The sequence below is a fragment of the Vipera berus genome (genome assembly GCF_964194415.1).
Source record: "Vipera berus genome assembly, chromosome: 6".
In the NCBI taxonomy this organism is placed as follows: Eukaryota; Metazoa; Chordata; class Lepidosauria; order Squamata; family Viperidae; genus Vipera; species Vipera berus.
In genome coordinates this window covers 23,998,070-24,022,209 of record NC_138208.1, presented here as the reverse complement: position 1 = coordinate 24,022,209, position 24,140 = coordinate 23,998,070, and the positions used below count along the sequence as shown (strand labels likewise).

At 38.9% G+C, this 24,140-nt stretch overlaps 1 protein-coding gene across 1 annotated transcript in view; it reads left to right on the top strand.

Annotated features, from left to right (window-relative positions):
- PTPRZ1 (protein tyrosine phosphatase receptor type Z1) overlaps positions 1–24,140 on the top strand; it is a gene marked incomplete at both ends in the record, with an annotated part of 122,446 nt that overhangs the window by 44,458 nt on the left and 53,848 nt on the right. The window contains 4 exons of the mRNA XM_081330331.1: positions 18,306–18,485; positions 20,073–20,224; positions 21,458–21,553; positions 21,801–21,867. Coding sequence (XP_081186457.1) covers positions 18,306–18,485; positions 20,073–20,224; positions 21,458–21,553; positions 21,801–21,867 — 495 coding nt within the window. The remainder of the gene's footprint in view (positions 1–18,305; positions 18,486–20,072; positions 20,225–21,457; positions 21,554–21,800; positions 21,868–24,140) is intronic.

Genomic DNA, 24,140 nt, shown 5'->3' with positions numbered 1-24,140 from the left:
TGGCATGGGCCTTCTCTTGTTTTTTCTGCTAGAAGCCTCCAAGTACTCAATAATCCCACTGAGTTCCTCCCCCAGACCCTCTGCTCTTGGACAGCTTCCTGTGGCCTACTTTCTTTGGAGGTCTCATTCCACTGGCATTCACAGAGAGCACTTTGTACCTTCCTGGTGTGCTCTTCCTCTTCCTTGACGAATCTTAAAAGTTGCATACAAGTATATTCATATTCTCTTCCAGGAGGGATGCAAGTTTGCATTTCAAATAGGCATAATTAATGTATCCTTTTTATAAATGTTATAAATATGTGAAAGAAGAGGAATGTTTAAAATACAAAGCCTAACACATTTATCAACATTCGCTTCGTGAATAATTAATTCCCAATGCAATGAATAAATGAAATCATCAATCATATTCACTGGGAAGAGAATCTTACTAAGTTCAAAGGAGTTTATTCACTGTAGCTTAACTGTTGTTTCACGCCATCACTAATAAATGTATTAGTAATTTATATAGCATCTAAAAAGTTATTCAGAACTCTCTTTTAGCATGAATTTGGTATAGTGATTGAAGTTCAGGCTAGGGACTGGAAGACTATAAGTTCTAGTCCAGCCTTAGACGTATAACCCAACTGGGTGACTAGACAACCAATCACTCTCTCACACCTTATCAAGAAAAACCTTATCAAAAAAACTGCAAAAACATATCTTGGCAGTCTCCAGGAATTAAAAACAATGCATTTATTAATAATTTGCCTGAAGTATGACCCTTTAAAAAGTTATTAGTAATAAAATACTGGCTTAGTTTATGACTTATGGGTGCATAGGGGGTCTATAAAGCAGTTACTGTAGTTAGATAGAGATATAGTATTTGCTCTTGTTTTATTCTATATATTGTCTGGTTTTTGTATGCTATTTTTAATCCTATAGAAATAGGTGATACTTTAAAATCATGTAGTAAAATAAATAGATCAGCAGTTCATACTCAGTGAAGTGAATCTGTAAGTTCCTTAGCCACTATACTACAACTGAATAATTTCACCAATAACTTGACAATGGGAATATGTATGATTCCACAAATTTTAATAAAGCCTTGTTGACTTGTTTTATGAAATATTTTTCATATAATAATAATTTATTAAAATTATATGACACCCAATTCCCAATGAGTCTGGATGATTTACAATTCTTGAAACATTTAAAAACAAAGAACAAGACAAAAGCAACACAAGACAAAAGAACAATACTGGGAAATAAATAGATCCAGGGGAGAACAAAAAGGAGGAAAGAGGCTCAATCAACCTCTCCAAAAATGCTTTCAGGATAAGAAGAAAACTGCATCCAGATTGTTTGGAGATAGAAAGATGCATCACATTTGGCACAACTAGGCCAGCTTTCTTTTACCCTAATCCAGCCAATTCATACAAATGATAGCTGGAGTAGAATCTAGATGTCATTTGAACTGTATTGCATTTCAGTGGGATAGAAATTTTGCTGCAATTATGAACAATCTTCATCTATCTCCTAAGAAATCAATTACAAACATCTGCATTTTATTATGTCATTGGGTTTGCACAATTCCTGATTGTTTTACATCATTTACACATTTTTAAAAAGTGTCCTAAAACATTAAAGACAGAAACAAAATAAGAGAGTAGAAAATGCCTGTTTCCTTTCCTACGAGCATTTTATGTCCTTTGAAATAATAACTTTTGCACTTCATGAAAATTCAGTATTCATCTGTCTATAGGAGACATAAACATGCATAGAACTAAACTTCTAATGAGATCCAGTTTAGTACAGTGGTTAAAGCATCACGCTAGAAACCAGAAGACAGTGAGTTTTAATCCCATCTTGAGCACAAAGCCAGCAAAGAGATCTTGGGCCAATCACTTTCTCTCAGCCCTAGGAAGCAAACAATGGCAAACCATTTCTGAAAAACCTTGTGAAAAAAATTGGAGGGACTTGTGTCCAAGCAATCTCCAAGAATTAGATATGACTGAGTGGGGGAGAAGGGGATTCAAATATAACTTGCTTATACAAATTATACTTTATTTGCCAGTGTTATTCTTTTGTCTGCTGCTTTTGTTTTTAAATGTTTCAGCAATTGTAAATCATCCAGAGTCATTGGGAATAGGGCCCATATAATTTTAATAAATTATTATATGAAAAAAATTGTTAAAATAAGTCAACAAGTCTATATTAAAGTTTGTGGAATCATACATATTGCCATAGTTAAGTTATTGGTGAAATTATTCAGTTGTAGCATAGTGGCTAAGGAATTTACGGAGTTACTTCACTGAGTATGAATTGCTGATTTATTTATTTTACTGTCTCTATGCCTTAATTTACTTATCTCTATGCCTCCTGATTCTGCAAGTGATGCAGAATATTAATGGTCTTTAGATGCTCAGTTGTTCCATCTGGTGAAACATGCAGAAACATGCAGAATTATGATAAATGAAAAGTCTTCTTATTTTAATATCTAAAGTGCAAACTCTGTTAGGTCCTCTGTCGAGATGCAGATACATTGAATATGGAGAGCCATCGTGGTTGTTGGGCAATATCTTTCCCTTGGAAGAAGCTCTGCTGATATTGAGCTACAGCATCCAGAATGTCTGGGACTGCTAGAACTTCCAATTCAGTAATATCTGGAGTGTGACAGGTTGCATATGATAGTGTAATTATTAAAATACTTTTGTGTCAGTGTACAAAGTGTTTGGGGTGGTAACCCTCAAGTTAATGCAGTAGATATGTTCTCAGATGGCCATTGTGACAATTTGTGTTGGGACCTGTCAGAGGGTAGGTATTGATAGGAATGTGGTTAAACATACAGATGCACATGTGCACGTATATACACAGACAGAGCACAAACACACACACACACACACACACACACACACACACAGAGTACAGTAGTAAACATCACTATTATCTAACAAGTGAATAGTGATGTTTACTACTGTACAGATATAAAAGTAATTAGCAATAATCTAATGGAGCACAAGAATAAACTTGAATCTGAAAGATTCAGCAAGACTTTCTAAATATTTATTATAAGGGAGTGGGATTGTAGCAGAAACCCCAACTTTAAAATATGCTTAATTCAGTTAAAGTGGAAAAAAATCCCAAAATAATATATATGGAATAATACAGCCACAAAAAATGTGACATTGTTCCACGGACTGTGAGGTTTGTCTTTTTTCTGATCTATAAATTTATAACTCAGAATCAACTATAGCTACTAAGACTACAATTATTTTAAAGGTCATCTGTACTGATATAATTCAGAAAGGAGCTTAGCTTGAATGTCACTTCCTAGCCAGCTGTTCACAGCAGTCCATTTTTTTTAATTAGTGGAAAATGAACTTTTAAATTTTGAGAATGATTATCAGATTAAAAGTTCTGGTATTTTCTCTGGGAGGAAATCTATGCAGTTAAAGAAATGGCATAAATATTTACTGTTTATCACATCTTATTCTATTTGCCTACTGTGATCTCAATTCTTGTTAATTCATCCAAGAACACTTTGGGATATTTTATACATTAACCTGAAAATGGTTCAACTCCCTATAGTGAAGGTAATCCTTGGCTAACAATTGTAATTGGAGCTGTGAACTCTGTCATTAAACAATGATGTCATAAAGTGTGATGTCACGTGACCATGCTGACTTATGGCAGCCATTCCATTGGTGGTGGTTGTTAGGTACATTGCCCATGGTCGTTGGGTACAGGATCATGGGATCGACATTTGCAACCTCCTGCCAGTTTCCCCTATGCTTTGCTTGTTGGAAGCCAGCAATGAAGGTTGCAAACGTGATCATAGGAGGGTGCAGCTGTTGTAACTGAGAGCCAATTGCCAAGTGCCCAAATCGTGATCATTGCAACTTCAAGGACTAACTGTAAGTCCCCTCCTTCATTCTTATTTTAAATGGTCGCTGAACAAGAGAGGGCAACCTCTCTTGATGCTTTTCCTGGGCTCTTGAAATACCTGTATATGTTTCAGTTAACATTTTATTCATCAGGTTCAAGTACAACTATCTGAAAAGCATCATTTTTGCAAAACTATGTTATTTCTTGAAATGCTTTTGACATTATTGGAATATTAAGACAGAACAGCATTAGTGATATTTAAGTGCAATGATATTTTGCAAATGGAAGTACTTCCTCTCTGCAAAACCTTTTGTCTTGCTTTTGTTTCACAATGTTATGATAATCAACAGGTTGGTAGTTTTCCTAATCAATTTGCTTGCACAAATAATCTATTAAATTCTATGAGCTGATCTATTTTTGTCCTAAAATAGGCAAAATCATACACTGTCCTAACTGCTCTGTCCTACCATATCCCATGTTGCACATAGAGAAAGCTGGCAGCCTTTCAACTTTAGGGAACATATTTCTTATTAAAAAGGATAAAGTGGCTGCTTGTTTCTATTTCCATTTTCCAGCAATTACTTTGCTTGGTTTCCTTTTCCAATCACAAGACCAGTTATCATGCAAGTGAGATGAGAAAATAGTATCAAATCAAACAGATCTTTCTAGCATTAGCTAGCTGCAGTTTTTGGTACAAACAATAATGCTATTGTGATTGAGATGAAAAAACAATTTGCTGTTGAATAAGAGAATTGGTTATGCCTTGTTTACTTCTTTCTATTATTATAAATGTTTAACCTGTGTTGAAGTTTATATGAAAGAGAGAAACAGAGTGCTTGGAAATATGTAACTATAATTTGTATTAGCCATGGTGGCTAATGCAGTATTGCACGCTAACTCTACCAACAGCCAGCAGTTCAAACCTGACCGGCTCAAGGTTGACTCAGCCTACCATCCTTCCGAGGTCAGTAAAATGCGGGCCCAGATTGTTGGGAGCAATATGCTGACTCAGTACACCACTTAGAGAACGCTGTAAAGCACTGTGGAGCTGTATATGAGTCTAAGTGCTATTGCTATTAGATGTAACTAAAAACAATATACATAAATCGAGGTACAAAATGACAAACCTAAAATGTTTCCTATATGTCAGTTAAGCAGACAACATGGTTCAAAGCTGATTGGCAACCTCTTAAATAGGAAATGCATTGACAAGCAGGGAGAAGTCAAAATGTGCCATTGTGTGTATTAGTTATTCAAAACAAAAGGGAGAAATAGAAAGAAAAAAATATTTAGTGTATATAATAAATTGATAAATAATGTAGCCACGTCATGCAGAGAATGACTCCTGGAATTAGTTCCAACTTCTTACCAAGAGCCAAGGTGCACCTGTGTTTTCTTGTTTCTAACCAAGTGATGTTTCTAGGTGTAAATTTTTGCTTTCATTCATGTTGCACTGAGAGTGCAGGGAAAGGCTGTGTAGTCTGCATGTGCTCCACACTGAATCAGGTGACTGGGAGGGGTTAGGGCTTAGACTAGATAAATCTCTAACATTCTAAGCCACTGACCAATATAGGGATCCACTGGTGATTTTTTTTCTTTGTAGCCCTCTCCCTGATCTTTTTCTTTTGCTGGCTTCTCCCTATTTATGTCAAGGTTCCAACAGACAGAGACAACTAAAGAACTCTGAGGCTTGCAAGTTCCTCAAAGAACATGTTTATTGATACAAAGTATTGGCAAGTCAAAAGTGAAACCAAGTCTGAATAGACACATAACACTCCCCAATACAAAGTTAAGAAATCCCATCCCTAAAGCTATGCAAGCTACTATGTTCACTAGTACAACTTCTTGGTGGGCTTTTCACAAAACACCCAGCCTGCAGTCCTGGGAGCAGACAATGACCTTGGTTGTCTAGCGGAGCACCTGGTAAAACCCCCCTCCCTCCGTGCTATATATGTCAACTGAAAATGAGTAGGGAAAATGGCTGCATCCACACTCATTTTCAAAGTTGATAACTTACTTGATTACAGACTGTTCAGTTTTCGGAGTTTTCTTAAAATGTGGGGTGTTTGATGCTCTCTGAGTGTGGTTGATTTCCTGCAGACATTTCATTACCATGTTAGGTAACATCATCAGTACACCAATGATGCCACACTTCAACCCTGAGCTACGAATCTTCTCTTCCATCAATTTATTCAACTCGTGGACAGAATTTCAACCTCCTTTCTTTCAAACATTCTGTTGTATTGGAAAGGATAAAATACAATATACAGTATCTGTCAGCTGAAGGACTAGCATCTTAGGATCAGTTCCAATAAGCAACAGTGAAATAGAGAGAGGACATGGGAAAATACTGTGCTAAGAATATTTTCAGAGTAGGACTAGAACAATTGCTGCTTGGAAATCATAGTAATTACCTGCTCTGGCAGAGAATGAGGAGATGACAGACTGTTATATATTTCTGTTCTTTGTGACAGATAATATAGAAATCAGCAAAAATGAGAGTAATCAAGCAAAATGCCAATGTAACAATATTTTTGATGCAATTCTGGCTGTCTGCTATGAATTTAAATGGGTGACAGAATTTGCAAGGTTAGATTTATAATTAAAAGCTTTGTTAAAATTTGATGACTTTTAAATCTAAGCAGTCAGAAGCCAGTTGTTTAATAGATGACAGTTCTTAACTTTTAGGTAAAGGTAAAGGTTCCCCCGCACATGCGTGCTAGTCGTTTCCGACTCTAGGGGGCGGTGCTCATCTCTGTTTCAAAGCCGAAGAGCCAGCGCTTGTCTGAGGACGTCTCCGTGGTCATGTGGCCGGCATGACTAGATGCCAAAGGCACACGGAACGCTGTTACCTTCCCACCATAGTGGTCCCTATTTGTCTACTTGCATTTTTATGTGCTTTCGAACTGCTAGGTTGGCAGAAGCTGGGACGAGTAACAGGCGCTCACTCTGCTACGCGGCACTCGGGATTCGACCCACCAAACTGCCGACCTTCCGATCGACAAGTTCAGCGTCCTAACCCACTGAGCCACCGCGTCCCTTCTCTTAACTTTTAGAGATGTGTAAAATAGAACTAGGAGGAAGAAGTATGATTGTTTTTATTTTTAAGTAAATTTTCTGTTCTGAAATATTGCTCAGAATCCTGCCATAATGGTAGAAAATCATAGTTTAATAAGTTACATTGTTACATTCTATGCCCTCCTCAAAGTTTTGTGTTGCCAGATTATCAGACCCTAAAGAGAATATGATTTTGGCATGATCTTGTTCTGCTCCTATTATTCTTGCCAAGGAGGTAAAATCTGGCCTTATTGTTATATCTATCAAGGGTAGAAGTAGAGTAGAAGACAGTATTACATCATGTCCAGCATTATGCCCATCTTCATGTAATCATGATTGACACATAATACATTTTTGCACAATAGTATAATGATATGTATGATGTCAGTTTCCTTTCTCACTTTAATGAGTCATCTAGTATTGGGGTTCAAGTTAGCAAAGCAGCTGTCCAGCATGTTGTGTACTGCATCAATGTTTCAGCAATGGCTAGTCTGCAACTGAGTAGCTTTATAGGTGTTCTTGTTTCACTCTTTTGGAATTTGTGAAAAGAACCTTAATTCCAGGATATGCTTTCATTTATTTATTTATTAGATTTATATACTGCCCTTCTCCCGAGGGACTCAGGGCGGTGTACAGGGCAATTAAAATATGACATACAAAAGTTAAAAATAGATTAAATTAAATTTAGCCCCAAACAAAATAAATTAAATTATGAAATTTAAAATCCCAATCCCTCAGTCCAGGCCGGCAAGCTCGAATAACCAGGTTTACAGGTCACGGCGAAAAGAGCGAAGGTCGGGAGCCATCTGGAGCTCCACAGGCAGCTGATTCCAGAGGGCAGGCGCGCCCACAGAGAATGCTCTCCCCCTGGGGGCCACCAGCCGGCACTCCCTGACCAACGGCACCCTGAGGATACCCTCTCTGTGGGAGTGCATGGGGCGATGGGAAGTTGACGCCAGCAGTAGGTGCTCCCGTAAATAATCCGGAGGAGGGCTTTGCCATTTTCTTGTTCTCCTCCCATACTTAAAAGGGACCACAGACAGAATCAGCAAGATCCTCCAAAAACACAACATCAAAACAGCATTCTACACAGAGAGAAAAATATCCACCATCCTAAGAAACCCCAAAGACATAATTGGGTTAGAAAACCAAGGAGTATACGAAATCCCATGCACCACCTGCACCACCACATACATCGGACAGACCAACAGAAGAATAAGTGCACGCATTGAAGAGCACAGAAACTCACTCAGAAAGGGAGAACAAACTTCATCCCTGTTCCAACACTTTGAAGCCACGGGACATGAAATTGATTTTAAAAAAAAACAGAACTATCGCCAAAATTGAACATTTTAACAACAGAATAATCAGAGAAGCCATTGAGATAGAAAAACGCCCCCACAGCATGAACAAACGAGATCATACCTCTCGCCTACCAGCCATTTGGAACCCCGCCTTGATTGACAGACGAGTCCCAACCACCAAGAATGATACCAGACCCAAACTCATGATAACATCACATGACATCACCACCACACAACCATTCAAAAAGCAAATCCGAACCCACAACGATAACGACGCACAACCACAAAACAGAAACCTAACTACAGCTGCAACATCAGCCACTTTAAACCCCTCCAAACCACACAATAAGCAAACTGACACCCACTATAAAAACATGGCACCACCACAAACACGAAGCCGAACAAAAGCAGCACAACTCACCAGCTCAGGTCTAAGGCTGGCAGCTGAGACCAGCCCATCCACTCAAAACACACCCCCACCCAATCAGAACACACACCCCATTCAAAACACACCCCCACCCAATCAGAACACACCTAATCCCCCACCCAATCAGAGCACACCTCCACCCACAGAACACACCCCCTCTGGCAGTTTAAAAAAGAGGAACAAACAGTCACTACCGCATGCTTCTCCCCGAAGAAGGAAGCTGAAGCCACCAGCCTGAGGATGACAGATGGGATTCCGTCGAAACGTTGCTTTTACACCTTCAATTCTACGTGGGAAAAAACCCGAATGACCAAAGATCCACATACAAACACCCACGAAAACCTCAGAAAACAAATATATATATATATATATATATATATATATATATATGTATATGTATATGTATATGTATATGTATATGTATATGTATATGTATATGTATATGTATATGTATATGTATATGTGTGTGTATATATATATATATATATATATATATATATATATATCTCCTGTGTAATCATCTTTAAGAACATCTGTTTATATCGCTCCATCTAAAAAGCTATCTTTTTTCTATTGATTGGAACTAGATATATTTGCCCACAGCTCTGTCAGTTATTTAAAAAAGACTCAATTAATAGCCAAAGCAGAGAGATAACCAGTTGTGCTGTTACTTGTGACAGAGGGAAAAAGCAAATAAGCCATGCATTACTTTGAGAGAATCCCAGCTGGTAAATAGAATGTTGAGGATCTACAATCTCTAGCCAATGTTTGCTGGTGGATCTCAGTTTATTTTTCTACTATTTTTGCACTAAAAATGCCATGGCTCATCTGCATTGCTTCAAAGGAGAAATAAGCAATATGAGATCATCCACAGGTTTTGATCTCCAGTTTCCCTTACCCTTACCCATTCCCTTACTGGAATGGACAAAAACAAGAAACTGTGGAAATAGAAATCGATTCTATTTTGTACATTTTAAGGCAATATGATGGTGTCTGATGCTTATCTGGATACATAGAACAAAGGATACACCTGAACAATGCGGATACTGTATCACCAATGCTAAACAAGTTATTCTAAAGGCCCCAATAGTTGGCTGAAAGGGGCTGGTGTCAGAAATGTTAGAATATGGTATATTTCATAACTCATTTCTTAAACCTTTTGTCTTACAGAATGGGAGCTGCCGTAGAGTAAATAAAGTTGTCTTTAAATGCATTTAGCATGCTGTCAGACCTAAGTTGGTGATTCTGGGCATCTGTCAAGTAATATACATTTCTTTCTTGTCGTATGAAGGATGGGGAAAATAGATTTCCTGTCATGATTCCATCCTTTTATATGTTCTGTAAATGTTAAATTTCAACAAGGCATCTATCTTTCCGTGAGAAATTTGGTGATCTACTAGGATTTCAGTCTACTTGTAACCTTGTAACAATTTCAAAGACTATGGAAATCTAGGGAGATTTGCTGACCTCACATGACAGGGGCATTTTAAATTTGACAGATGCTATATCAGAAAGAAGGACTATGAACATCACATTGCTACGATTGCACTAAAACAATATTTCACATACTTATGGTCAATTAGACATTGGATGAAAGAGAGGAAATATATAGAAATTCAAACTTGAGAGGAGTCACTCTTTGATAGGTCAACTTTGCTGAAGAAATGAATTTTGAAACCAAAGTGATTGAGAAAAAGGGCTGAATATCATTCTAAGGACCAGTTGAATTTCCAGATAACTTTAAAATAGAAACTAATAATGAATGAACTAGAAGTTGAGGATAATGAAAATGACCAGTAGCCTCTAGAAAAAATTGCAATGATGCCACAATGATGACATGGGTATGTGATGTCATATATGGTCCATGACTGTATATTTGTGTCCTGATGCCTGATTCAAAATTTACAGGCATCATGCAGTATATTGCTCTGTATCAGCCCAGTAGGTTTCACAGGTACTTTTTGGATTCAGAAGCAATAATCATATGAATATAAGAACATATGGCTTTATTCCAAGGCAGTATAATAACATAACATTAAGCATAAACATAACTTCATAACATAAAATAGCAATCAGAGAATATTCAAAAATACTCAAGAACAAAAGAAAGACAAAAGACTTCTTCTGCCAGTCAAGGAACCCAGAAAAATGATGGGAGGGTGGGCCTCTTCAAAGCTATTCGATATATAGCTCCTTGTGTCAATCAGGTCTGCATAGAACGTCCATCTCATGGGGATTGCCAACCAGTTTATATAGATTCCAAAGCATAATTCGTCCTTTCTGTTCTCAAAAGCATTATCTCACTTGATTTTGCCAAGCCTAAGAGGAATGCACCACCCATTCCTGCCAAAGATAAGACCACCCGAAATTTAAGCATTATTGAAGATGAGAAAGATCATCGAACTTTTCACAGGTGTCCCATACCAAAGAGAGGACAAAATAAAGTATCAGCCTTTAGTGGTTAAAATAAATGCTTGCTTAATTGTCTATTACATACTGAAACATTACTTGACTCAATATTACACAGCACTTCAGAACCAGGTAATAATTATTTTGGGAGGGGGGGTTGCTGAAACTTCGAGTGGTTGTTAAGTGGCTGGTTGTAAGTTGAGGACAATAGAATAAAATAAAACAACAGAACAGAACAGAACAGAACAGAATAGAATAGAATAGAATAGAATAGAATAGAATAGAATAGAATAGAATAGAATAGAATAGAATAGAATAGAATAGAATAGAATAGAATAGAATAGAATAGAACAGAATAGAATAGAATAACTTTACTGTCACTTTAAATGTATACTAATCGGCATACATTAAAATGAAATTTTGTTGCATTCAGCTCTCAAAGGGTCACCACCTCCGATATACACTACATAAATATGACAAAAATAAATAAATACAGAATTATGCATATACCCACATATATTATATGACACAGAGAAACAACAGTCTAGTTCAGGTTATGTATACATGTTCATGGTGAGAAAAATGAATCTTGTGAATTTACCAGATGAATGGCATAGGGAACAAAGCTGTTACAGAATCTGGTAGTCCTGCTGGAAATACTTGGAAACCTCCTCCCAGAGGGGAGCAACAGAAACAGACCGTAAAGTGGATTTGTGGGTTCTCTAACAATGCTTTGAGTTCTAAACACACAGCGCTTATAAGCAGCATCCTGAATACCAGGTAGTGAGCTTCCTATGATCTTCTCGGCTGTCCTTACCGCTCTCTGTATGGACCTTCTGTCTGAGACACTGCTGCCACCAAACCAAACAGTGATATAATTTGTTAAAATGCTGTCAATTGTGCCTCTGTAAAAAGTGGCCGGGACAGAAGGAGAAAGATGTGTTTTCCTCATCCGATGCAGGAAATGCAGATGCTGGTTTGCACGCTTCACTAAGAGTGACGTGTGGAGAGTCCAATTCAGATTGCTAGTTATCTGTACCCCCAGATACTTAATACTGTTGACCACCTCTATATCTGCATCCTTCATATTGAGTGGAGTGTGACTATGCCAGCTCTTTCTAAAATCTACAGTGATCTCCTTTGTTTTATTAACATTTAGAACCAGATTACTTTTATTGCACCAGTCCACCAGAACCTTTACCTGTTCCCTATAAGCGTCTTCATTGTCATCCTGGGATAAGACCCACCACTGCCGTGTTATCCACATACTTTGCAATGTGATTTGTAGCAGAGTTGGCACAGCAGTTGTGGCTCATCAAGGTGAATAGTAACAGATTCAAGACATAGCCCTATGGAGAACATGTATTCAAGGAGATGGAGTTAGAAATTTTTCTTCCAAGTTGCACAAACTGGGGCCTATCAATAAGGAAATCAAGTATCCAGTTACATAAAGGAGTATTAAAACCTAATAGGCCCAGTTTGTTCACCAAATGTTTGGGAATGATTTTGTTGAACGCCAAACTAAAATCAACAAACAGCATTTGCACATGATTATTCTTTCCCTCCAGGTGCACCAAGTTAAGATGAAGCACACAGGAAAGTTCATCTTCTGTAGAGCAGTTCTTCTGATAGGCAAATATAATATAGAACTTTTATGTTCCAACAGCCATTCGCCCTTCCCACAGCCACATGACCACATTTTGTGTGCTCAGCAAACAGTTGTTTGCAACATCCTGCAGTCATATGACTGCAACTCACATTTTTGACAAAAATAGTGCTTATCTCTGGTTTTTGGCAAAAACACCTCATAGCAAACAATGGGTTCACTTTAAAACCACATAAAAAAGGTTATAAAATCAGGTTGGTCACAACTTACAACCATAATGGGCAGGCTCCTTTAAAATCGTAAGGACACACATCTTTCCAATTCTTCCTCACCCATCTTCCAGTGAAACCATCTTTACCAAATGCACATGCCACCATTTGTCCCTCTTGCCTTCCTACTGAAACTAAAAATGATTGTACTGAAGTGGCTGGACAGACCACTCAAGACAGCTGGTAACGTCAACAGATTTATTAGAACAGAGCAACAGATAACAGAGACATTCGGCTTTTTATAGTCTGTAACCGGTCGTCTGGACCAATCAGCGGCCGGTCTTTTCCCGCTTTGCTTTCCGCTCCAATCAGCTTCGCGAAACGTCTGACAGCTCGGTTCCTCGTGGCTGGGCGGCTTGTGTTGCTTTGACAGCCGAGAGCTGTCAACCGGTGCGCCTGCGTATAGTCGGGAGTTTTGACAGCTGTCAAAACTCCCGCGTGTTCGGCTGTCAAATACTTTACCTCACGTTATAGTTTTAGAGAATTAGAGTTAATACATTAAATGGAACTATTTACATATAATACACCCCTTACCCTTCCCCCGGATTGTTTCCACCCCCGTGTGTTTGTTTGTTGCTGCCTCCCCATTCATAGTCCTGTAGGTAGGCAGGTGCTTTCTTCGTTCGGCTGGATCGACAGGGGGGTATCCCATTTCCAGGCTCCCCTTCCTCCTGCGGTGGTTGTGGTCTAGCCTCGTCGGAAGTTGGGGGCAGGTCGTCAGGTATGAAGGGGGGTATAAAGGGTTGGTGGGTTGGTGGGGGTGTGTTTTGTGGTTTGCGGTTCCATAGCTGATCGATGTGTCGCCGCAGTTGTCCTTGTGTGTCTGAATGAATTAGGTATGAGATGGGTCCTGTTTGTTTTATTATGACCCCTTGTATCCATTTTTGGTTGCCGGTGTAACTCCTGGCCCAGATGGTTTGGCCAGGTGAAAAGGTTCGTGGTGATGGTGTTGGTGGTTCTTGGTCATTTGATGTTCTATCTGGGTGTAATCGATCTAACCTAGTTATTAGCCTCCTGCCCCATCGTAGCTCTGCTGGTGTTTTCCCTGTGGTGGTGCCAGGTGTGGTGTGTTGGGCCAGGAGGAATTGGCTGAGTCGCCGGTGCCAGTTTCCTTTTATAAATTTTTTAAGTGCCTCTTTGGTGGACCTTACCATTATTTCTGCCATGCCATTAGTCGATGGGTGGAAGGGCGCTGACGTCACCAGTCTAATACAGTTCCTCGAAGCGAACATCTGAAATTCACGAGAAGTGAATTGTGGGCCATTATCAGAAACTATGACGTCAGGAAGGCCATGTGTTGCGAAAACTTTTCTAAGTGCTTGTATAGTGGAGTTCGTTGTAATTGTATTAAGGGGTATCACCTCGAGCCACTTAGAATAACTATCAACAATTATTAAGAAATTCTGCCCTCGTATTGGTCCAGCGAAATCTAGATGGATGCGGGACCATGGGTTTTTTGTAGTTTCCCATTTGTGAACTGGGGCGTGGGGTGGCTCGCTTCTGGTTAATTGACAAGTGTAGCATCCCCCTACGTGTTCTTCTATGTCCTTATCGATCCCTGGCCACCACACATAGCTCCTAGCAAGTAGCTTCATTTTTACCATTCCCGGGTGTCCTTCGTGAAGGGTTTTTAATGTTTGTTGTATGTTTTTGTGTGGTATCACCACCCTGTTTCCCCATAATAGGCAGCCTAAGTGTGATGTTAGTTCTAATTGTTTGGTAAAAAAGGGCCGGAACATTTCCTCTGGGCACTTATGTGGCCATCCTGTTGTGACCCATCGCAGGACCCTGCTAAGAGTTTTATCCTTAGCGGAGTTGTCAGCAATGATTTTTGCTGTGAGGGGGCATTCTGGTAATTCGGCGATAGCAAGTATGTTGCCAGCGGGGGCGGGGTCTGGGTCCTGGTATTGTATAGGAAGCCTGCTTAAACAGTCTGCATGTCCTAGTTCCCTGCCTGGCTTGTATACTAATTTGTAGGAGTATGCTGATAAAAAGGTGGACCAGCGCAGGATTCTAGGGGATAATATTTGAGGGGTTGTTTTGTCCCAGGTAAATATGCCTAATAGGGGCTTGTGGTCTGTGAAGATAGTGAAAGGTCTACCATACAGGTAGTCGTGAAATTTTTTTACCCCGGCGACGATGGCCAGTGCCTCCCTATCAATTTGAGCGTAATTCCTTTCCGTTTTAGTCAGGGTCCGGGAATAAAATGCGATAGGTCTTTGAGTGCCGTCCTGGTCCAGGTGGCTTAAGACGGCTCCTATTCCGTACGGAGACGCATCGCAAGCGATGCAGACAGGGGCGTCCTCCTTAAATAAGGTGACAGTGGAGCTTTTACAAATGATATTCTTAAGTGACTGGAAACTATTTTCATGTGCTCTTGTCCAGGTCCAAGGGTTGCCCTTATCTAATAATCTATGTAGAGGTTCTGCGATTGTAGCCTTGTGGGGAAGGAAGGCGTGATAGAAATTTAATAGCCCCAAAAACGCCTGAAGTTCTTGTTTGTTCTTGGGGCTGGGGGCTGCTTGAATAGCTTTAAGTTTGTCGTTGGTAGGATGGATGCCCTGGGCGTCAATTTTGTACCCGAGGAATTCCGTAGAGGGAACTCCTATGGAACACTTTTCTCTCTTTAGTTTAAGCCCAGCAGTTCTGAACCGCTCTAGCACAGCTGACAATCTGTCAGCTAGAATGGCTTCTGTTTCTCCGGCGATGAGTACATCGTCAAAGTAAGGGGAGACCACGGGGATTCCCTTTAAGGTTTTTTCCATGATGCTTTGAAATATGCCCGGGGCTGCCGAAATGCCGAATTGCAGTCTTGTCACTTTAAATGCTCCGCGGTGTGTGACAATTGTCTGGGCGACCGCGGTGTCATCGGTCACAGGCAATTGCAAGTACGCCTGCGTGAGGTCTAATTTTGCAAAAATGGCGCCGGAGCGGATGGAGGCGAGGACGTCTCTCACCACTGGAATGGGGTAAGAGTGAGCGTTGAGCGCTAAGTTTAGGGTCGCTTTATAATCAGCGCACAATCTAATTTGCCCATTAGGTTTTACAGGGGTTACGATGGGGGTTTCCCAGCTGCCCCCGTCAGTAGGTTCTAAAACTCCCAGCTTGACAAGGCGTTCCAGTTCGTCCTCAATTTTTTGTTTGAGGGCGAAGGGAACCCTTCTGGCCCTAATTTTGACAGGTTGTATGGCGGGGTTTAAGTTAAGGGCGATAGGAGGACCTGTATATTTGCCCAATGAACCATCGAAGACGTCTGCATATTTTCTGCAGACGGCCTCGAGGTTTGAAGTTTGCACTGTGTTGACGCCAGTAATGGCAATGCCTAAGGGCCTAAACCAATTTAACCCTATTAGATTAGTGCGATCCCCTTGGGTGACTATTACCTCTAGGGGCCCCTTGAATTTTTTATACTCCACCCAAACCTTGGCTTTCCCCTTGAGCTGTATTGGCGTCTTCTGGTAGTCCGCTAACTGAACCTGTGGGGGTTCTAACAGTATTGCTTTTTTACTGCGCCGGCAGATTTCCCTGTACGTTTTTATCAAAATTAGGGTTACTGCTGAACCTGAGTCTACCTCCATGTCACAGTAGACTCCCTGAAGCTTTGTTTTAATTTTTACCTTAGGGTTTAAGTAGTGCACCCTGTCTACCGCCTCCACTAACCCTTCTGGGGACTTTTCCTTACTGGCTCGGAGGGTGACCATACCTGGGGGGTTAGCCTCCACTTCGTGCAGGTTGTCGCGGGAACGGCTTCGGCAGACGGGTTTAATGTGGCCAGTCTTACCACAATTGTGGCATTTTGCGCTCCGGAACCGGCAGTTGGCCCGGGCATGGTTGCCCCCGCAGCTGGCACAGTTGTTGCGTTGTTCTCTTTGAGCTGGGATGATGTTTCTAGGTTTAGGACGGTCGTTGTTGTCACTTCGTCTATTTTGCCTTCTCTCCATCCGGCGTTGTATTGCGTCGGTGTCTGTCAGGTCTATGGATTCTTCGTCACTGAAGGACGCTTCGTCCTGATGGACGCTTCCTTGAGGTTCCGCCGTAGTTCGGGCGAGGGTCTTCCTGTGGTTGTCTTCATATGCCAAGATCTCCCGGGAGACCTCGGCGAGAGTCATATCAGGTTTAGACATGATTTTTTTCTTGAGGCGTTCGTCCCTCAACCCGATGACCACTTGGTCCCGGATCCAATCTTCTAGGTCAGGAAAGTTGCAGCTCCGCGCGGCGTGCCGGACTCCTGCGATGAAGTCGTTCGCAGCTTCATCCGGCCGCTGTCTTCTCTGGGCGAACTGTACCCGCCAGTACAGTTCCGAGCGGGCCGGCATGTAGTGTTTGTTGAGCCGGTCGATGAGCTCGGTGTATGGAACCTCAGTGATCGGCACGGGGCTGAAGAGCCCTACAGCGGCATCGTAAACGGGCGGACCGCTGATGTAGAGGAGTGCTGCGGCTTTGGCTCTGTCGTCCGTAATTTTGCTGACGAGGAGGAATCCCTCAACCAGCCCCAGATGCGACTCCCATCGCTCCGGGTGGCGGGTGTCGAATTCCCTCACTCGTCCGAAATTGGCCATGCTGTCTGGGTCCGGAGGTCCGCTTCGCGATGGAAGTTAAAACTTCCAGTGACTAGCTCTGCCGGCCTGGAACTCTCTTCCTGGCCGTGACTTCAGCTCTGGGAAGCGGATCCCACCTTCGTCGCCAGTGAAGTGGCTGGACAGACCACTCAAGACAGCTGGTAACGTCAACAGATTTATTAGAACAGAGCAACAGATAACAGAGACATTCGGCTTTTTATAGTCTGTAACCGGTCGTCTGGACCAATCAGCGGCCGGTCTTTTCCCGCTTTGCTTTCCGCTCCAATCAGCTTCGCGAAACGTCTGACAGCTCGGTTCCTCGTGGCTGGGCGGCTTGTGTTGCTTTGACAGCCGAGAGCTGTCAACCGGTGCGCCTGCGTATAGTCGGGAGTTTTGACAGCTGTCAAAACTCCCGCGTGTTCGGCTGTCAAATACTTTACCTCACGTTATAGTTTTAGAGAATTAGAGTTAATACATTAAATGGAACTATTTACATATAATACATGTACTAAAACTCAAACTTCATGTTCAAGGGGGGAAAAAGATTCATACTTTGATGTACTAGCTTTGCTGAGGATTTGTGATCTGGCAGGACATTTCTAAATGTTACTTCTAACAACTTTCCTGGCATTGTCATATATTGTTGTAAAAGCATGTGAATTAGAGGGGAGCTTTAATATGAATTGCCTTCTGGTTAAGAGATTAATGGGATATGCTTTAGAGCATAATTTGTTGCTTTTATATAAAAAAAGTGAAAAGCTATCAAATATGTTTAACTAAATTACTTGCTTAATTCATTTTGATTTTTAGGAGCCTTAAATCAAACTAAGTGGGGGAAAAAATATCCAGCATGCAATGGTGCCAAGCAGTCACCTATAAATATTGACGAAGATCTAACTCAAGTAAACATGAACCTCAAGCAACTGAAGTTCAAAGGTTGGGAAGAAGAAACTTCAGGAGACACCTTAATCTATAATACAGGCAAAACAGGTACAGAATATATATTCATATTTGATTTAATATTCCTATTAAGTTTTTGTTCACATGTGAAACAATTGTTTATCATTTTTTTACAGTCTCTTGATTTATTTTCTCCTTTTTTATCTTTTTGAAATTAAGATTCTTGCAATTAATGGGAAGACAGCTGGCAATAGCAGACAAGCGTTAAATCATGAGGCCTCCAGGGACAAAAGAAACATATTAACAAAAATAGCCCTTGAAATCACATAATTCCTATAATCCCATCCTCTCTATTTTCTGAATATAAATATACTTTCAGCATAATATGCATGCCTATTAATACAACCCACATTATGCATAATGTTAGGTCACAAAGACCCAGCCAATGTTTTCACAGAATGGTTTATAAAGATATCTTTAAAAATTTATTGTAATTAATTGCAATGTTCTAATTCAAGAGGCATCATTCTAATTATTGAGAGTTTATTATGTACAGATTTTCAATGTATTGATAGATCGTATAAATAAATGAGTTGAAATAAATCCCAAATATGCTGAGTTGAAATCTACAAATCTTCATATTAATTGGTTCTAATGATTTGTATTTCTTTTGTATAAGAAAGTGCTGAATTATTCCTCACAAACATACATTTGAACCACTAAATTACTTAATAATGCTTCATTTGAAAACTGAAGGGAAATTCCAAAAACTTCAAGTATGGAATAGAAATCTGTTGAATATTTACCAGGCCTATAAAATATATTTCAACATTTGAAACTGAGCTATCCATTAAATTAAATTTGGTATAATATTTAATATTAATAGGTTCCCTACCGTAACATATTGTACCATTTATCTGCTGAAACTATGTACTTAAAAACCAATTGTATTGCTACATAATTTATTTTATTCTTTTAATTTTCAGAGAATTTTTAAAGCAAACTGAACTTTTGAAAATTATAAATTGGAAAACAAAACTGATATGTAAAAACATTGTACTTAGAGTCTTCAAAATATATTAAAGTTCACAAAAGTATTCTTATTTAATCTAACATATGAACACCAAATAGTTAGTTTAAATTCATTTTTAAGTACATTATGTTAACAGTAAACAAGGTTTTCCACATGGGCAATGGGACATGTTTTCATAGAAATGTGTAGAAGAAATGCTTAATGGTGTGTGAACATTTAGAGGTGGGAGGCAGGGAGGGAGAATCATTAGTAATTCCTTGACTCTCATCTCTAAAATCCTTAAAAGTGATAAACAGTGGTGCCACAGTGAGAGTAGAAAATAATATTTCCTAGCACTTTCTATATTTGAGTCTACCTGTATATTTCCATAATTCCCATCCATAAAGTATAAATTATACTTACTAGATTAAATTCAAGCTGTATTCTGAGTTGTGTTGTTGTTATTATTATTATGCCTAATTTAGCTCAAATCCTGCTGATTTTAGTGAGGAAAAATGAAGTCAACCTATTTTAAATTTCACTCATGGAGTGACATCATTTGATCTGATAATTTTAAAAATTAATGCTGATAAATTTGAAACACAAGTCACTTTTTTCTTCTTAAATACAATGAGTAATAGTTATTTTTTGTTTTGTTTTTTCAGTGGAAATTAGGCTGAAAAATGAATACTATGTAATTGGAGGAGGATCGGAAACTACATTTAAAGCAAGCAGGATAATCTTTCACTGGGGAAAATGTAACATATCTCATGATGGATCTGAACACAGCATAGATGGACAAAAATATCCCCTTGAGGTAATGAATATAATTGATTTAATAACATTATAAGTATCAATATATTTATGCACATTAATTTGACAAGACATAATTAAATAGCTATAAATGGCATTAATGTTTACAGAATCACTTCGTTTCAGATTTTTTAAAAAGCACATAGCTCATTTTTAATGTCTTCAGAATAGCTTTGATAAAATGGAACAATTAATTGTACTTTTGATATGATAACCTCAATTAGTTCCAAAAAATATAGCCAGTTTGCCATGTGTGCTAGTTACTAATTCTCGACCCAATTCGAGGTGCTGCTTTTAATCATTCAAGGGGCACAGATTTAAGTTTCATTCCATTGGTTGAATCCTTCTTGTGCCTTAATGTTTTCTTCAACCCCCTTTTTGGTTTTGTTGTCTCTTACCAGAGACCATTTTGGTATTTTATGGGCTGCCCTGTCATTTTTCTTGTTATTTTTTTTATTAATGATAATTTTAGAACAATCAGAACAATCTAGAGTCAACCTCTTCCGAAATCTAGCACAATAACAATTGCATAACAGAGGATTATGCATGGCTTTTGAGTCATTTAAAATTTTGCTAATGTCCAGTGTCCCCTAATAACTTCAATATGTATTTTATTATTATTTTTCAGCTTTTAGATTCAAGCTACTCTAGGAGTTTAATCTGCAAATGTTTAGTATACTTTTTATTAATTAGCCTCAGCACGCTGATAGGGCAGAAATTGGTGGGGTCACCTCTTTTATCTCTTTTACAAATTGGAATTATAACAGCCAAGCCAAATCCTTGGGATTTGGGTGAAATTGTTTATGGCTGTGAGTAAGGAGTTGATCTCCTTTCTTTCTAAAATTGCAGGGTATTCTGACGTACTGTATTTTACTTACATTATCCATTACAGTATCTACTTCATTGCATTACCCAGCAAACACTGTTCTGATTCTTTAAATGTTGCTAAGTGATGTTATATATGCAATGTTTTCTCCTCCTTCTTTTCTGATCATAATAAAGTCTAAACATATGAGAATGGAAAAATAATCATTAACTATATAATTTTAAAATAATAAATTTAATTTATTATTTAATTTAATATCTATACATTATATTGATTGAAACCAACTGATATGCATCAGAGCATATCCGTGCTTTAAATTTCTAAACTTCTTTGTAGACCCGAATTAATAAATGTCCTTTGTAGATTCTTTTCACAGTTCTATTAACTTTTTTAAATTGTATTATATTACAGATGCAAATCTACTGTTATGATTCAAATGAGTTTTCAGATATAGACAAAGCAATTGAAGGAAATGGGAAATTAAGAACTTTATCAGTTTTATTTGAGGTAATAGTTTTTAATTATTGATTGTTCAACTTTGAAGGGTAATTGTTTCCATTTTGAGTGTAAGAGTTGTACTATATATTTGTTTATTATTAATTAATTTTGCATAAAATGAATTAACTTTATTTTCAAAAAAGTTTGAGCATTAAGGTCTGTCTGTGTAAAATATTTTTAAAATGTAATTTTTATAATTGTCAAACTAATGATATCTCGCATGATATTGAAAAAAAACTCAATCTTTCTTCAACAGGTTGGTCTGGAAGATAATATAGATTATAATTCAATTACTGAAGGCGTGGCCAGTGTTAGTCGGTTTGGTGAGTCTGTGATAAAATATAAGAAATTATATGAAAGTTATCAATTTTAAGATTCTAAGCCTGGTGATATATGAAATTATGGAATCTGGATACATGGTGAAAATTTATTTAAATCCTATAACTGAAGTTATATAAATAGTAGGGTTCTACACACCATCCAACAGGCACTTTGCATCCCAGTGGAAATTCCTCTGAACATGCTTAGACAATGTGGCAAAATGCCATGCCAAATCTTCAAAAGAACATGACTCTAATGCTGTGCAAAGGATTTTAATCAGCCCTGCTCCCCCATTATCACAGCCATAGTATTCAATACCATTTTATTTGAATAAACATACTGTTTTCTTCCAAAGCAAAAAAACATTTACATATCATGACAAAACATGAACCTTCTTTCTGCTGGTTAAAAAACAACAACAAAATAAAACAAAATCAGAATGACAAACTATTTCCATAAGATATGTGAGATCACCTGGAATCAGGTTCATCGCAAGAGAGACTTTAGTGCACATGGTACCTTTGCGCCTCCCTCAGACCCTAATCAATATAAGTAAACTAAGAAAAAAAAATAGTTAGTCAAAGTGTTTCATTAGCATTTAAGTCAGGGATAATGTAAATTGCACCCAAACAAGCTGTAATAGCCTCCTTTATATTTGGTTTAAATATTATGGATTAGAATAACATATATCAAGAGAGTGGCTATAGCAAATTGTTTATTTGAGAGATCTGGATTTTGAAATACAACACAGAGCAAATATAATGCATTGCTGTCAGTAAGATGTCACCATGACATGTTCAGCAACCCCAGTGAAGAACAGATTTAAAGCATTGGAACTCTGCTGTATAATTACCACCCCACCCTTCCTGAAATGAGTCCATTTCCATGACAGAGAGATCTCTGCATATGTGTTCTGTTTGGAAAGAAAAGGCATGGAAGCATGGAGAAGAGAACTGCCTCCCTTTTTCTACCAAAAGGAAACTATGCCATCATGATGGAAAATGTGTGGCAGCAATGGACACTTGCTGTGGTTCACAAGATAGATGGCAGAGCTGGTGAATCGTAATCATTTCTATTGTTTATAAGAGATCCGGTTGAAGACAATCACAGGCTCAGGGAGTTTAGTGGAATCTGTAAATATCAGATTCCCAGCACGACAATTTAAAGGAGACTTTGATTAATTAAAGGGACACGGTGGCTCAGTGGGTTAGGATGCTGAGCTTGTCGATCAGAAGGTCGGCAGTTTGGCGGGACGAATCCTGAGTGCCGCGTAACAGAGTGAGTGCCTGTTACTTGTCCCAGCTTCTGCCAACCTACCAGTTCGAAAGCATGTAAAAATGCAAGTAGAAAAATAGGGACCACTCCTGTGGGAAGGTAACAGCGTTCTGTGCACCTTTGGCATCTAGTCATGCCGGCCACACGACCACGGAGACGTCCTCGGACAAGCGCTGGCTCTTCGGCTTTGAAATGGAGATGAGCACCGGCCGCTAGAGTTGGAAACGACTAGCACGCATGTGCGGGGGAACCTTTACCTTTTTACCTTGATTAATTAAATATATACATTCATTTTAAGAGTTATTTTCCTAGATTAAGAAAAAAGACCATGTAGTCTACCATAAGCTAACAAGATTCTTCAGGGAGCTCATAAGCATAGCATTAAAGAAGCAACCTCCGCTTTGTTTCATCTCTTCTACTGGTATCTTAATCTGATCGTTCTTTTTTTTTAATTATTTCTGATACTGATACAGCTATAGATGCAGCTATTCAGGTATAGCAGGAAAATATCAGCAGGCACAGAGAGATTCCAGGATCTGTAGGAGGAGCAAAACTAAGCAACCAAGCTTGAAAAGGGACTTGGCTGGATGACTGGATTATTGAACATTTTAGTCCACAGCTAGTGGTCACTGATTAACAATCTATTGTACATGAATTGATGTAATAGGGATGCTTTAATTTGGTTTCCTTTCATAGACTTAAAGCACTAATTTTGCCCCTTAACCTTTCCATTTTTCCTCATTGGGCAAATGGGCTACCTTCATGGTAGACTTGGGAAATTTTAAAAGATGTTAAGGGAGACTTACACCATTGCAAGGTTTAAGGCACCCTTTATCCCCACGTTTTGGCCCTGGCATTCTAGAGTTCTATGAGGTATAAATTAGGTGTTGGGGACAATGCAAACTACAGGTTTCCTTATTTATATATTGGTTTTGAATCATCTTGAAGACAATTTAGTCTTGAAAAGTGACAAAACATTTTAACCTAGACAGAGCCATGC